Source organism: Salvia splendens, chromosome 5, assembly GCF_004379255.2.
Source record: "Salvia splendens isolate huo1 chromosome 5, SspV2, whole genome shotgun sequence".
Taxonomy (NCBI): Eukaryota; Viridiplantae; Streptophyta; class Magnoliopsida; order Lamiales; family Lamiaceae; genus Salvia; species Salvia splendens.
In genome coordinates this window covers 4,221,594-4,236,793 of record NC_056036.1, presented here as the reverse complement: position 1 = coordinate 4,236,793, position 15,200 = coordinate 4,221,594, and the positions used below count along the sequence as shown (strand labels likewise).

The 15,200-nt window shown below is 34.0% G+C and overlaps 4 protein-coding genes across 4 annotated transcripts; 1 reads left to right on the top strand and 3 right to left on the bottom strand.

The window, feature by feature from the left end:
- Positions 1 to 447: 447 nt before the first annotated feature.
- LOC121801879 (magnesium transporter MRS2-I-like) lies at positions 448 to 4,129 on the bottom strand. The gene is made up of 11 exons (XM_042201330.1): positions 3,696 to 4,129; positions 3,353 to 3,382; positions 2,909 to 3,065; positions 2,595 to 2,716; positions 2,036 to 2,110; positions 1,533 to 1,757; positions 1,330 to 1,374; positions 1,099 to 1,143; positions 982 to 1,011; positions 778 to 897; positions 448 to 694 (listed from the first exon to the last, which is right to left on the bottom strand). The coding sequence occupies exons 1-11, from the start codon at positions 3,951 to 3,953 to the stop codon at positions 608 to 610; spliced, it is 1,194 nt and encodes a 397-aa protein (XP_042057264.1). The 5' UTR covers positions 3,954 to 4,129; the 3' UTR covers positions 448 to 607.
- A 513-nt stretch (positions 4,130 to 4,642) lies between these two features.
- On the bottom strand, positions 4,643 to 6,974 carry LOC121801880 (magnesium transporter MRS2-I-like). The gene is made up of 10 exons (XM_042201331.1): positions 6,664 to 6,974; positions 6,280 to 6,309; positions 5,962 to 6,088; positions 5,741 to 5,862; positions 5,586 to 5,660; positions 5,379 to 5,510; positions 5,256 to 5,300; positions 5,144 to 5,188; positions 4,900 to 5,049; positions 4,643 to 4,801 (listed from the first exon to the last, which is right to left on the bottom strand). The coding sequence occupies exons 1-10, from the start codon at positions 6,904 to 6,906 to the stop codon at positions 4,715 to 4,717; spliced, it is 1,056 nt and encodes a 351-aa protein (XP_042057265.1). The 5' UTR covers positions 6,907 to 6,974; the 3' UTR covers positions 4,643 to 4,714.
- Positions 6,975 to 7,429: 455 nt separating this feature from the next.
- Positions 7,430 to 8,793, top strand: LOC121802931 (magnesium transporter MRS2-3-like). Its single transcript, XM_042202628.1, has 4 exons — positions 7,430 to 7,864; positions 7,952 to 8,080; positions 8,166 to 8,369; positions 8,448 to 8,793. The coding sequence occupies exons 1-4, from the start codon at positions 7,430 to 7,432 to the stop codon at positions 8,733 to 8,735; spliced, it is 1,056 nt and encodes a 351-aa protein (XP_042058562.1). The 3' UTR covers positions 8,736 to 8,793.
- Positions 8,794 to 9,821: 1,028 nt separating this feature from the next.
- Positions 9,822 to 11,270, bottom strand: LOC121805039 (auxin-responsive protein IAA14-like). The gene is made up of 5 exons (XM_042204785.1): positions 10,939 to 11,270; positions 10,628 to 10,857; positions 10,404 to 10,539; positions 10,215 to 10,276; positions 9,822 to 10,107 (listed from the first exon to the last, which is right to left on the bottom strand). The coding sequence occupies exons 1-5, from the start codon at positions 11,157 to 11,159 to the stop codon at positions 10,070 to 10,072; spliced, it is 687 nt and encodes a 228-aa protein (XP_042060719.1). The 5' UTR covers positions 11,160 to 11,270; the 3' UTR covers positions 9,822 to 10,069.
- Positions 11,271 to 15,200: the final 3,930 nt, after the last annotated feature.

Here is a 15,200-nt window from a genome sequence, read left to right as displayed (position 1 = left end):
GAAGGGCGGATTGTGAAGGGGATGTCCTAGTGACGTGGCAGTGGGATGGGAAGTCCTAGTGACGTGGCAGGAGGTGTTTTTAGGATGTCCTAGTGGATGTCCGAGTGGGACATCCGACCACTGGAGATGCTCTTACAGTTTTATACCTACAATCATTAATTAGTATAGATGTTGAACAGCAGAGAGTTGCACTCTCCAAAAAAATCTAACCTTGCCGTGAATAAGAATCTAATACTCGAACAACAAAACTAGATACTAACTAAGTTGAGTCAAAACTTTTGAGGACAGATATTAAGAAATTGTGTTGAAAAGTAAGAGAGAGAAATAAATTAGGAAAGATGAAGAGAGTAAAGTAAGTGATGAAATATAGTTAGAGGAGATTGGATATTTTGTTTTTTTGGTCAAAAAAAGGAAATGAGTGAATTTAGTTGGGACGGAGGGAGTAAATAACAATCTAAAATTCCAAAACAGGTAAGTAGTAAGCCCAACAAATTTCCAACTTAAATAAATTGCGTTACTACATAGAGGAAAATGTCATCTAAATATATCCAGAAAACCTTGGCTGCTCCAAATTTGGATACATCGACTGCGGTTGATTTAGTCCACATCAAGATCCGACGAGCCCTTTGTGGCGCGCGTAATACATTATAAGGACAAAAAGTACCGCGCAAAAAATCCCTGTCAAGATGACCACCTGGAAATCAAGCAAATAGTTTGAGCTGTAGTGAACAAGAATTCATCGACCTAACATTAAGCAATTCGATCATCACTACTGACCCATTTAAACATGTATCCATGATCATCATTCCATGTGTATGGAATGTTCATACCGAAAATTCCAGCTACCAAAGAGTAAATGGATAAGCATACTGTTCCAGCGCTCAGAAACAGCTCCAACTGGCACAAGACGCGGAAAATATCAGCATTTTTGGCAAGGCAGTGAAGTATATGAGTAACTAGATTGGATCTGCTAACAGAGACCTGGATGAGCTGGTTACGATGATTATCAAGCTGCAATGAGGTGCAAAATTGAGGTTTAGATTATTAGATATTTGTAGAAAAAAGGCATATCAAGTAAAATATTGGTTGTTTCTTTACCTGGATATTGATATAATCTTCAGTGTTATCGATGTATTCACGCAACTGAATAACAGAACAGAGAAAATTATTAGAAAACAATCAATATAATGATATTTGGAAACATGAAATTAACTACAGAAAACCATTATTATGCAACATTTGAAATGATTTATACTCACATTTTAAACAGATTTATATTCACATTTTAGAGACTATGTTTTCGAAGGGCAAGTATAATGGTTTACATACCGTGGTCAATTTGTTCAACGTGCCATCAATCTGCATGAAGTAGGCCTGTAAAATAAATAATAAGTCGTCTATCAATTTTCTTAATAGACACAGCCGAGAGGAAGATGGTTTAACAAATTACCTTATAGATCTGTAAAATAGATACTAAGTCGCCTTCCTTTTTCTTAAGAGACCCAACTGAGGGGAAAGGTGGTTTGAATTACCTCAAGAAGCATTTCAAGTTCCTCAACATCATTTTCATCCCCACGCATGGTTGCTATACTTGCCCTACTGGCCTTGGATATCTTAGAGCCTATGGTAGGGGATGCAAGGAACCAACTGGCTGCACCCGAGCCACTCACAGGTGATGCACCAGCCAACTTCCTCGATAAGTAGAGGTCGGCCATATCATCATCGTCATCCAAAAGCTGTTCCAGTTCGTCTCGCACCTTCAGAATGATAAAGGACAAGTCTATGAATTAATTAAAAAAAATCAGTATGCAAAGAAGCATATAACACAAATATAACCAGCAAAGTAAATACATGCTTGTCCTATACAAAGTGATATTTGCAATGAACGTCTCTTAATTTAGCTTTGCAAATATCAGTTTCTGACAAAAAAACATTAAAGCACAAGAGGAGTATATGTCATTGTTAAAAGCAGTGCAATCAACTGAAGAATAGAAAGGAAAACAAATGCCAAACTGTAAACAAGTTGAGGTTCTACCTTTTGAACACGAGCAGTCAAGCGAGTCATTTGACTCTTTAACTTTCGTACCCGGTCTAGATTACGGCTACTAATCTGTAAACAAGTTGCATACAGAAAATGAAGTTCAAAGTTATCCGTAAAGAAAAGAAGTCAGTGTCCATAAAGGATACGTGTGTCAATAAACTAAAACTAAGTTTGATAAATTGAATACAATTAGGGGGTGTTTACTTTGAGTGACAGGAATAATTGATAAAAAATAATCCATGCTAATCCTCTGTTTATATCAATCGACTAGTTTTGAGCTTGTTTGACCATCTTATCCTTCAAATACTCAATCATAGGTTTCATCAATCTATCCAATCAATCAAATCAAATGTCCTCTTAAATAATCAGGTTGTGGAAGAAAGATCAATCAGAGTTCCAACATAATCTACAAGTTCATAAAAAAAAGGATAGAAAAAGGAATTCTTCCACATAACATAGAACAATTATAGAACCCTACTCTACTATGTTGAAGTTAGATTTCACCCTTTTACCAATTTCATAGTATTATATGTGAAAAACAAAAATATATTACCTTTGATGTAAGCATATCCAAAGCTGGGTAAACTGCACTCTCTAATTCAATTGTGCGAGCAGAAAGGAAACTACAAATAGCTTCCAGTGCAACCTCAAGGGCCCGAAACTCAAATGGAGAATCTGCAGTTTATAGTGAGCCTATCAGCATTTGCATGATATTGCATTGTAAAGAATGTCAAGAGAGAAAGCTTTTCAAAATTTACATAAGATCTCAATGTAACAAAAGCAAAAAAAGAATGTCCAGAGAGAATGAGAGTACTGCAACGAAAACCACACTTCCCACATAGGCAAAACAATGAATTTAGAGTATACCATCTTCTTCACCAGTCTCATCATGTTGTGCAGGCAACTCCTTGCCATCAGGCACATCACCATTAACTTCTTGATTATCAGTTAGTGGTTTCAATCTCCTTCGGAGGTCTTCCACTATAGGAACAACATTATCGTCCAATGGATCACGAAGCAAAACCTACAAATAATTATTTTGAAACTGCGTCACATATAAGTAAAAACATTAGTTTCTACGAGGCATTTCACAATTTTAGTTTATTATCATGATACTTAAGCAAACGCACATAAGTTCAAACTAATCCAACTGTAATCCTGCTCAAGCACCACACTATGCTGGTTATAGTTGATAGATTTGGTCCAAACTAATAAGCTATAATATCATTAATGTCTCACAAACTAAAAAAACAGGAATAAACGATTTGAAACAAGAGTAATGTTACATAAGAAGAAGAGATTAAACCTCACCTCTTCAGATGTGATTATAGCCTTGATATGCTGCAGCAACAGAAAGAAAAGACATTTAATAAAAGAAATTTACCAAAATTCAATAACATAGTATCACACATAATTAAAGAATATACAATGAAACATAAAAATGATCAAAGGTCACATTTTAACAATGATGTTCAGAGCCCATGCTTTTAATCTTCAAATTTTTGAAACCTTCACTGTTCCAAACTAGTAATTGACAGAGTTCGAGAAAGGTAAGATGGAATTCAATTCATAAGCCGGAACTAGTAGAAAACAACAACAATTACATAAAACCCCCAAAAATCGACATAAACCCTAAAAAAGCTGAAAATTTTACTTCCAAATTGAGAACAATGGCTCTCTCGCGGCCGAGGATGGTGGACGGGTACGACAAGAGGGGATCGAGAATGCGAAGATCACGAGCGTGTATTTGCACGCGGTGCATGATCGCGTATTTGTCGACATCCAGAACGATTTCCTGACCCGATGAATCCAATAGGATCCAATTGCGCGACCCGCCGCCCTTCTTCTTCAATCCGCCGACGGCATTCAGAGGTTCCGCTGGCACAACGTACCCTCCTTCTCGGCCCGTCATCGAAAATTCACATCAGTTGGTAAGAAGAATTTTTGCTGGAATTTCACGCAAATGTGTGATTTTAATTGGATTGCATGAATTTGAGCGTTTGGATTATCTACTACTCTTTGCTATCGCTGTTTCTGTTTGTGTGTGTTTTTGAGAATAGTGTGTGTGTTTTTGAGAATAGTGAAGAGGTTGAGTTTTCTCCTAATAATAAAAGAAATAAATGCTTGTATAATCACATACATTCCTTTTGCTTATTATTGCTGACATGTGATTATCTTATTCACTCTATTTTTTTATTATTGATAATTACTACTGTATAAATTGTTTTCCTAATTTTTCAATATACCAAATCAATACCAATAGAAGTTGTAAGTTGAGAAATTAGAATACATTAATGCGATTTCTAAAGATTGGAATTTTATTAATTTCTTTAAATTGTTTAACCGAAGGCTATATAAAAAAGGTATGAGGGAATCGTAAAAGATAGCTTTAAATTCAAGCGTGGAATTTTATTAATTTCTTTTATTCAGTATCAATACGAAATTTATGGTTTCTTTAAATTTTTACCTCTTAGTCCCAAATTAGGCGACACTAAATTCTATAAATACTTCTCCAAATTAATTTTATCATGATCGACTTCAAAATATTAATTATTCACAATTGAATGACTTTCCTTATCTAAACACACAAGTATTACGTGTGTTTCAATTTTCAAACAGCATTAAGAATATAGTGAATACAAATGCAATGAATCCGTTATTTAGGTTGGAACATCAAGATCCGAGAAGGCCTTTGCAGTAGGCGAAAAACATTATAATGCAAAATAGAAGCGAGCTAAACATCCCACTGCTGATGACCACCTACAAACAAACAAACATGAAGCAAATAATTAAACAGTTTAATTGAGTGAACAAGAATTAATGGCATCAATCTAGCATAACATGAAGCAACTACTCACCCATTTAAACATGTATCCATGATTGGTGTTCCATGTGTATGGAATGTTCATACCGAATATTCCAGCTACCAAAGAGCTTATGTCTAAACATAGGTTTCCGGTGTTGAGAATCAGATCCAATTGAATCAGACGATTCCGATCTTTATCTAGCTGCGACCGATCGATATATGAGTTACAAATCCGAGTTTAATCATATCATATCATATCATATGATGCACAACCACGTCATTCTTTGTTTCTTTACCTTGATTCTCACATAAGCATTCGCATTATCAATGTGTTTCCCTAGCTGAATTACACAATACATAAAACTTAGTAAGTACTATTATAATGCAATAAGATGATGATCTACATACCGTACTCAATTTATTCAATGTGTCATCTATTTGCATGTAATACGTCTGCAACACAATAGTAAGTGATAAAGTCATCTATCAAAGTTCAATTGAACTTGAGGAGAATATGGTTCAAGAATTTACCTCAAGAAGCATTTCAACTTCATCAACATCATTTTCATCCCTGGGCACGGTTGCACTAGCCAACTTCCGTGACAAGTAGAGTTCGGCCATGTCCCCATCCTCGTGCAGAAGCTGCCCTAGTTCGTCTCGCAGCTTCAAAATCATAAAGGATGATAAGTCTATGAATAAATTTCACCAATGCAAGATCATAAGGGGGGTTTGTTCTACCTTTTGAACACGAGCAGTCAACTGAACCATTTCACTCTTTGACTCGCGTACACGTTCTAGATTACGACTACAAATCTGGAAATTAACAAGTTGAATAGAGAAAATGAATTTCAAGAGTTTAATAATGCATTAGATATGAAATGCTAACAAATTACCTTTGAGGTAAGCCTATCCAAAGATGGGTAAACTTCAGTCTCGAGTTCAATTGTGCGAGCAGAAAGGAAACTACTGATAGATTCCAATGCCACCTCTAGTACTCGAAACTCGAATGGAGAATCTATTGTAAAGAAAACAAAGAATGTTCATGTGTGTTGCATCAAGCAATCAAAACTACATATGCAAAACAAAATACTAATGAATTTAGTATAGTATATACCATCTTCACCAATATGTGAAGAGCCATCACCATTAGCTTCCTGATGATCAATTTGTGGTTTTAATCGCCTTCGGAGTTCTTCTACGATAGGAACCACATTCTCGTCCAACGGATTGCGAAGCAAAACCTACAAATAATTATTTTGAAATTGCATCACATATTAGTATTAGAATACTTTAGCAAGTTAAACCCATCACAAATAATTTTAGTGCTTAAATCAAAGATTAGTAATTTCTTTTGCTTGATATGAAATTAAGTTGAAACTGTAATTGCGGCTCACGTTAATAGATTTAGTAATTCAAAAGCATAAAACCTCACCTCTTTAGATGTGATTATGGCCTTGATATGCTGCACCAATAAACAATAATGTTCAGAGGTAATAATAATAATAATAATACTAATAATAATAATAATAATAATAATAATAATAATAATAATGGTGATGATGATGATATAAATAGGAAAGACAATCTCAAAAAAAAAACAGCTCAGGAGATTCAAGAAAGTAATACGTATACATAATTTGATTCAAAATTTCAAAACATCACTGTTCCAAACGACTAAAGAAAGATCCAAGCAATAAATTTAAGAAACCCCCGAAAATCGATTAATACATAAACATAAACCCTAAAGAAAAGTGAAAAAATATTATTTGAAAATAGAAAAATATAACATAAACCTAAATAAGAGGAGAAAGTTTACTTCCAAATTGAGAATAATGGCTCCGTGCCGGGCGAGGATGGTGGGTGGGTACGACAAGAGCGGGTCGAGAATGCGAAGATCACGAGCGTGTATTTGCACGCGATGCATGATTGCGCATTTGTCGACATCTAGAACGATTTCTTGACCCGTTGAATCCAAAACAATCCACTTGTGCGACTGCGACCCGCCCCCCTTCTTCTTCAACCCGCTGAAAGCCGGCACAACTAGTAGCGGATCCAGCATCTTCGATTTGGTTCAGCTCTGATTTGAATTACGTTAAATAATTATAACGACTTGTAATTCTTGCATTTGCATGAGCGTGTTTCTTAGCAACTAATGTTGAGAGTAAATTTTGCAAACAATAGTGTGATTATAAATACGGATAAATTTCTATTTCGATTTGGATTAATATCCAATCTACTTAGGGAACACTTGATTTAAAAACTAATTCGGTTAAACTATATTAGGAAAAAACTACAAAAAACACAAAAATAAGATCACACGAGTTTATCTTTTTGTTGTTTTTCAGTTTAGGATTTAATGTCAGTTATTTTATTCATGTCAAATTCTATCCCCTCCCTTAATTGCATAAATTTATTTATTTATTTTTATCTTTTCCTTTCCAATTAGCAATAGGATTTTTGTTACCTATATATATATATATATATATAGGCTTCATTACTAGTTCGAATATGAGCTTATGTTCGTTTCCCTCATATGTTGGATCATTCATGAGAGCAATTTAACGCACAAATTAAAAGGGAAGATGTTGGAATCAGTGAGAGCGAAATATCCGGGGGGAAGGAAGAAGGGAGGGTGGGTAGTGGTGAAGTCGACGGGGGCGGTGGAGGAGGTCGGGAAGCAGGCCGTGATGCAGCGAACAGGCCTCCCGAGCCGAGATCTTCGTATGCTGGACACTGCTCTCTCTTACCCCTCCGCCATCATGGGGCGAGATGAGGCCATCGTCGTCAATTTGGAAAGCATCAGCTGCATCATCACATCCACACACATGATTTTCCTCAATTCCAAACACCCTTACCTCACCTCTTTCATCAACAATATGCAACAACTCTTTCGCCATCGCCAACATTTTTACACCACTAAAGAAGCGCCAACGGATCAAGAGAATGTGATTCTGCCGTTTGAATTTTTCGCGCTCGAGGCGTGCCTCCAAGCTACTTGCAAGAGCCTGGATGAGGAAGTATGAATACATTTCTTATGCAACTTTTTTTTTAGATTTAATTTAATTTTTTAACTATTTTAATAATGGATATTTGTGTGAAAGCAGGCAACGAGACTGGAGCAAGAAGCTCATCCGGCATTGGATAAGCTCACTTCCAAGATTAGCAATCTCAATCTAGATTGGGTACGAGTTATTAAGACGCGTTTGGTTGCAATAACCGGCCGCGTGCAAAAGGTATATAGGGTCTGTTTGGTAATTAAATGTTCTTATATGCTCCTCAAAATATAGTAGTAGTAATAAAATCTATCTGACGTATTAGGTGAGGGATGAGTTGGAGCATTTGCTAGACGACGATCAAGATATGGCACAGATGTATTTGACAGAGAAGTTAGAGGACGACGAAGAGGAGGATGTTAGGCCCAATTTGGAGGCAAACGAGCAGCAAGTCGATGTGGAGGAGCTCGAGATGATTCTAGAAGCATATTTTGTGGAAATGGAAGGCACTTTGAATAAACTATTAAATGTAAGGCATTTAGGCATTCGTTTTGGGAAAATGATATTAGTATTATAATTTTGATGAGGTGTGTTTATGTTGATATAGTTGAGGGAGATGGTGGAGAGCAGAGAAGAATACATAAAAACAATGTTGGATGTGAAACAGAACCAGTCTCTGCAAACACAAGTGGTGATCAATACAACGAGTTTGGCGGTTGGCACCCTTATTGTGCTCACAGGGGTGTTTGGCATGAACATTGGCATCGAAATGTTCGATCCCACGAAATATGGGACGTCCGACTTTCTCTGGACCGTCGGTGGAGGCACCATGGCCTCGGTTTTCTGTTGTGTTGTGGCAGTTATCTGGTACAAGAGCCAAGGTCTTTTGGATTAAAGAGGAACAATATTCTTGCAACCTCACTCACCCCTTAATCAATATTAGCTTCTTAGTTATGATTGTTGCTTAGTGTTTTAATAAATTTTAGATGAGACATTATTCAAATATTAGATGAGATGATGAGCTGATATGATCTTAAATATTCTGGTAGATGTCATAATTTAAATTGTATCATCAATTTAATTGCATTGATCATAATTTTCTTACATGTCTATTCATCAATACAAGAAGCATAGAACAAATATTTATGAGTAGCCCATTTTAATTTATCAAATAAAAGGAAAAACCAGCCCAATTTATGGCCCATCTTAATCTTGCGATTGAAAAGATTATGGAGTACATTGTAAGGTCTCAATAATTTATAAATCTTTCAAAGTGTTTGGATAATTAACCTTAAGTTTTAAAAGTAATTGAATCAACGTACACTATAAAGTGTATAATATATATTCTTACGAAAGATAATATTATACAAATTAAATTTTAATCAAGCCATTAACAAATAACAATATTGAATTTCTAAATAATACTTGGACATCGTCACACACAAATATTTTACAAATCGTTTCGGTACATTATTTTCTTTATGTACCAAATAATTATTATACTAACATTTTCGTAAATATATCTAAACTTAAATGATGAGACAATATGTGATATTTTGGGCATTTGGCAAACAAATAAATGAAAAAATTGTATCTATATATGTATGTATATGCAGCATAACACATGCAAGTGCTCCCTACCTCCCATCATGCTTGATTAAATTACAGCTCATATATCAAAGCAAACCTTAATTGACTTACATAGTTACATTTACCAACATGACCATTCAATCAAAATTAAATACCAGGTTCAATCATCCAGATAAATTAAAAGTAGTAGCAAGATTAATTAAATACCGAATAAAATATAGATTTGCTAGGTCACATGGTCATGTTCCCTTCTGCACCCTACCTAGTTTAGATACTACAATAATCATGAAATAATAATGTTAATAAAATATTAGTAGCAAGTTACGAAGAATCTTGTAATTGAAAAAACAAATTTCATTTTTTAATTAATAAAAAGACATAAACACAACTGTGACAGCCAAATCAACAATTTATTAACCAAAATGAGTCATAAACTTTAATCATAACAAACCAGACAACAGATGATGCGTTTGCTTCTTGTTTAATACAAATTTGTCCATAAAACCTTCATATCTATATGTTACAATAAGATACAGACAATACTTCATCAAAAAACTACAAAAAAAATCACAAAAACCGAAATATAATGATACATAATTTGACCATCATCAAACCAGTGGTTTATCACATAATATTCCATTAGCATCTGCTCTTGCATTTCTCCATTGCTCTTGGTGCTAAATATTGATTTAAAAAAACAAAGAAAATGAGTACTAATTATTTATCAATTTACTAGTATATGAAATATGACTATTATTGAAATATTGATGCAAGTGTAACATACCTAATCCAATCGCCTCGGATCCTTTCATAATTCGGAGACGCTTGCATGAATCAACAAACATCCTGAATGAAATATTTATAGTAATTCATTGTTAAAAATGATCCAAACTATAGATCTATAATAGTACTATCATACTATTATTGTTAGTATTGAAAAAAATAAATAAAAAAGCTTGAAATATATACTTACTCCCATGGAACATCACCAACAAGCATCCAGTCACCATCCTTATCTTCATAACTAGGAACATATTCTGAGCTGTTCAACAGATCCATCAATTTCCTCTCATTCATGAAGTCTATCATTCCTTCTGTCCCATAATTCCCTATATATACACCAAAATCAAATAATTAAATCAAGCAATCACACAACAATATAGTTTTTGTCAATTGATTTGAAGGTGTAGGTGTTACCCATGGTGAAGGAGCTGAACATTTTGGCTAAGGCATCAGAGAGCTCTTGGTAGCTCTTGTACATCTTCAGGTCGACCTTGCGTAGGTAGGGGGCGCCGTCCATCGACACCTTCACGAAGGCGGCGCCACCGCTGCATGCCGCCTTCTCCGACTCCTCGCCCTTGTTCTTCTGGTGGCTCATGACGTTCTTCCGAAACGCCCTCACCGGCGGCCATCCCACCACCTGTGCCCTAGAAATTCAATCAAATCAAATTAAATCAAACTGAACACTAGATCGAGAGGGAAATACGGCGCGATCTCAGAAAACTCACTTTGCAGGAGGCTTGATGTGATCCTTCGGAGGCAGCATAGCTTTCTCAGTGGAAGAATTCTGCATGTTTTCCTTCAGATCCAGATCATCAGATTCGTTTGACTGGAGGTTGAGTTTGAGATCGATCGTCTCGGAAAAGCCTCTCTTTCCCGTGATCTTCGCGGCGGCGCCGGGCAGGCCGAGGCAGAGCTCGGTCGCCTTCAGATTCAGGCCGACTTCCATTCGCCGGTTTTTTCTTCTCCTCCGATTTCCTTTTTCAATTGGAGTGGCTGTAGAAAAATGTGCGTGTTTGCAGTAATAATGATTATGAGAAGGGAGCAAGAGCAAATGTGTGTGAGCGTGGTTTGTGTGTATATATATAGCTGCATTGGGCTCATCATGTCCCGAGGAATCGCGTGCTGACACGTGGCGTTATGATCATCTTGGATCAAGAGCATTTTGTTAAGATAATGATTTAATTAGCCAGTAAATAAATGATAATGAATTCCCCTAAATCTCAGCTTTTTGTGATATGGTGAAATGACAAATAAGGTGCTTCAATTATTTAGTATGGTGTTTTTGTTTTACCAGTGGTGTGATGTGACAGTTTATTGCTCTGACAACTTTAATCTAAATAATTATACTACCACTCCCTAAATACATAAACATTAGTCTTATCTGAAAGTGTCAGTTATTTAAATACTATAGTGAGAATAATGAGTTCAGTAAAAGTCTTATTAATGATTAAAAAAATGTAAATGAAGAACGAATCCAATCACAAAGCAATTACAAAAAGTAGAAAGTTCATTATTTTGAGCTTTTGACATGGGTATCACCATTAATTAGAGATATCATAGTATTACTCTCTCTCTTTTTAGCATTTTAAAAGAATTATCATCATATCATCACCATATAGTCCAAATATACATGTGCATGTAGCAATGCTTATGTTGTAAAACTCAATATCATGAAATTGGAATGAATGGTTCGATGAATTATCTAAATATATGAATTGACTAATCATAGTGTTGCTTGTGGAAATATTCGTGACTCATCCAAAATGAACTCTTTCTGATAGTGATTACTTTCTGTACAAAACTCAGGCAATAGTCCTTTTCTTTTTTTTTTCTGTAAAACTGGCCTCAATCTTAATCGTTACAATTGATGCTTGCTTTGACTAAATTACGCTCTGTCTCTATGATACTAAACATTTTATTAAAGCATAAAACCAACTATTTTATATTACATTCTTAATTATGTGAGTCTCTTCAGAGATAAAAATATGTGTATGATGCAATGCAGAGATGCTTGAAAACTGCAATAGATGACGGACGAAGAACGAAAGAAGATATTGTCTCAAAATATGGGGCGGAGCTGTCCTGGCGTGGGATTCACAGCAGCTTCAAAGACTTGATTCAATTGAATTTTCTATTACTCACGGGCTGGCGGTGGAGTTGATCGATCTTCCGAATCCACCTTGATCCCACTTTAATTACAAAGAGGGAACATTTCCAAACCCTAGTTGTGCCCTAGTACCATAATCATAATCTTTTTTATAGAAACATTGCATGTGTTGGACCAAATTTGATGGTTCCTATCAACATTTTCTTAAATTATAATTTACAATATCTAAAAGAATGATGTATCTATTTTCATCTTTTGGAACTTGGTGCGTCAGTCGAAATCATGCAAGAAAACAAGTGACTGTTTTTCGGATTTGGGAAAAAAATACAACTATTTTTAATACCTTTTTGGCAAAACAAAGAAAAAATCAAAAGAAAGTGACTACCATTTGAGTTTACTTTTGGAGCTTTATTTTTTTAATGATAACCCAAGGTGATGTACATATATTCAATATGTGGATATGTTTCAAGTGATCCAAACAACCCCTAACAAAGATACATGAATATAGAAAAGAATAATCAGTTTCACATTTTGGACCACATTGTTCATGTAGTTAATAAATTAAAGTGTTAGGTAATAAAAATTCAAAGCCACACACATTTATTTTATTGTATAATGAGAAACAAATTTGATCAATATCTTGGTATTTTTTGAAATTTGATTCTGAGAATGTGCAAATGGATGGTAGACATGCGACTAAATATATATATTTATGTTACATGCATGGATATCTTCCATTTTAGGTTTCAAATTGGATTAGTTAAATTAAGTTGAATATTTCTATCATGATTAAAAGGTTGTGTTTATTTTCTTAATATAATGTATCAAATCAACTTTAGTCGAAATAAATAATCCATTATATATTTAATCCTCAAATAATATGAAGGAAAGATTAATTAATTGTGTGATGGGACTACTGAATTTGATGACAGAGAATAAGTTTGGAAATTCATGACACATATCAACATCTACTAAATCTTTTTTAAACAAACACAATCGAAATTAATTTGTCGGTAATTGATAAATAGTCCAAATTAATTATATGATTGTCAGTGTAAGCAATAAAGTACCCACTAATTAACTATTGAATTTACTTCTACATAGTTCGCCATTTCAGTGATCTATAATTTAAATTATTAATTCTCATGCCTATCAAAGGCATGCTTATGTTCTTGGCTCGGACCTCCGTTTAGAAGGTTTTGTCATGGTTAATTAGAACTTCTAATTTATTCCAAGATTCCAAATCAAATTGGACATTCGAGAAAAAAAATATTATTGTGGATGAAAGATTGGTACTCAAATTTCCCATTTTTACGAAGTCATTTGATTGAAAATTTGGAGTAGATTAAGGGAAGACAGTGATCAAAGTGGTAGGCTTGGTTGAGTACAATTTTCTATATATTATCCTTTTTTTTATCATGATGCTCATCATACTACTATTCGTAGGTCATCATTTAAATCGTTAAAATTCTCAGTAACATTACCAATGTTACATACCTAAAGAAGAATTAATCCTAAAAAATAATCTATTAGAAAATAAAGTTTATTTGATCTATAAATCACATATAAAATTCTTTACAAATCAATATGGGGCACTTGAATCCGTAAGTTATGATTTTCTCTTATTCAACCAATAAATCATTTTGGTAATAACACAAACTAAATGTCCATTATATTAATACAACTATGATTAACTGTTGTGGGTCACCCACACTGCAAATTAAATGTAGAAATATTTAAATGAATCTTGGAAACAATAATAAATATTCCATATGTTGGTTGAAAATGGGACAATGGATCCCCATGGCAATTGGTGGGGCCCCCCTATGAAATGTCTTAAAAGCGCACCATCTCTTCTTTATTTTGCCATCTAACACACGCTTCATGTGGTACCATTTTATTAATTGCTCAAATTCTTGTTATAATATTGTCTCTTGCAGTCAACAATTATTTCCCCCTTTTTCAAAATGTTTTTAGAAAAACTTTATTTTATCTTGTTACTTATTTCTTGGTCAATTAATCATCTTTTAACCTTTTCGAGTTGGACACGAATAATTATTGAAATCAGTATCTCATAAATAGGGGATACATCGATCTGGACGGATTATGTAAAAGATGTCAAATTCAATCAAATCGAATAAACACCTTGTACACCTATTATTTTACTAGCTTTGTGACAATATTGTAAATTATATACTGTGTATCAAATTTATTACTACTGCTGCTACTATTATGTTACTAGTTTTAATTGTACACCTATTATTTAATTTGTTTTAAAAGTCGACAAGCTATATATCAAATTCTATTTAATGGAAAAGGGAGCTGAATCTAGCAATTGGTTGCTTGGGTATTTATATTTATTTGGACACAACTAAGATCTCGTTTCTATTGTATTTCAGTTTTTGTCGTTATATTTTGGTTACATGCATAATTTATTAAATTCATTGTAGTAGTATATATTTATTTATGTACATAGAATATATCACACACTTAAAATTTTAAATACCTTAGTTATTAGTATTACCTTTGAAGTTAGAGAACAAAAAACTCATTGATTTATTTTATTTTTATTCTCCTATAATTTATAGAATTTAATATCATATTCAGAATATATCAATTAAAAAGCAGTACTATAATTTAGAAAGTCTCCATGAATCTAAGCATTTGTGTTCAACAATATGCTAATTTATGCACAATAATATGCATATTTATGTTCAATAATATGTATGCATGTATGATGTGTTTTGCTTTTTACCCCTCCTTAAACTTAAAATCAGTTTAGAGATTTAAAAAAACAAAAGATCTCAATCATTGGATAAACAAGATCATTAGATGAGATTGAGAAAAAATAAAATCAAATTAAATCAAACATCAAATTTT

Coding starts and splice junctions, on each gene's coding strand:
- LOC121801879 (XM_042201330.1), bottom strand. CDS start 3,953: ATGACGGGCCGAGAAGGAGGGTACGTTGTGCCAGCGGAACCTCTGAAT. Junction 2,717..2,908: donor TGAGACTGGTGAAGAAGATG/GTATACTCTAAA, acceptor TATAAACTGCAG/ATTCTCCATTTGAGTTTCGG. Junction 2,111..2,594: donor TGGATATGCTTACATCAAAG/GTAATATATTTT, acceptor ACTTGTTTACAG/ATTAGTAGCCGTAATCTAGA.
- LOC121801880 (XM_042201331.1), bottom strand. CDS start 6,906: ATGCTGGATCCGCTACTAGTTGTGCCGGCTTTCAGCGGGTTGAAGAAG. Junction 5,863..5,961: donor TTCACATATTGGTGAAGATG/GTATATACTATA, acceptor TCTTTACAATAG/ATTCTCCATTCGAGTTTCGA. Junction 5,050..5,143: donor ATGCTTATGTGAGAATCAAG/GTAAAGAAACAA, acceptor GATCGGTCGCAG/CTAGATAAAGATCGGAATCG.
- LOC121802931 (XM_042202628.1), top strand. CDS start 7,430: ATGTTGGAATCAGTGAGAGCGAAATATCCGGGGGGAAGGAAGAAGGGA. Junction 7,865..7,951: donor GCAAGAGCCTGGATGAGGAA/GTATGAATACAT, acceptor GTGTGAAAGCAG/GCAACGAGACTGGAGCAAGA. Junction 8,081..8,165: donor TAACCGGCCGCGTGCAAAAG/GTATATAGGGTC, acceptor CTGACGTATTAG/GTGAGGGATGAGTTGGAGCA.
- LOC121805039 (XM_042204785.1), bottom strand. CDS start 11,159: ATGGAAGTCGGCCTGAATCTGAAGGCGACCGAGCTCTGCCTCGGCCTG. Junction 10,277..10,403: donor GTTGGTGATGTTCCATGGGA/GTAAGTATATAT, acceptor TATTTCATTCAG/GATGTTTGTTGATTCATGCA. Junction 10,108..10,214: donor ATCCGAGGCGATTGGATTAG/GTATGTTACACT, acceptor ATCAATATTTAG/CACCAAGAGCAATGGAGAAA.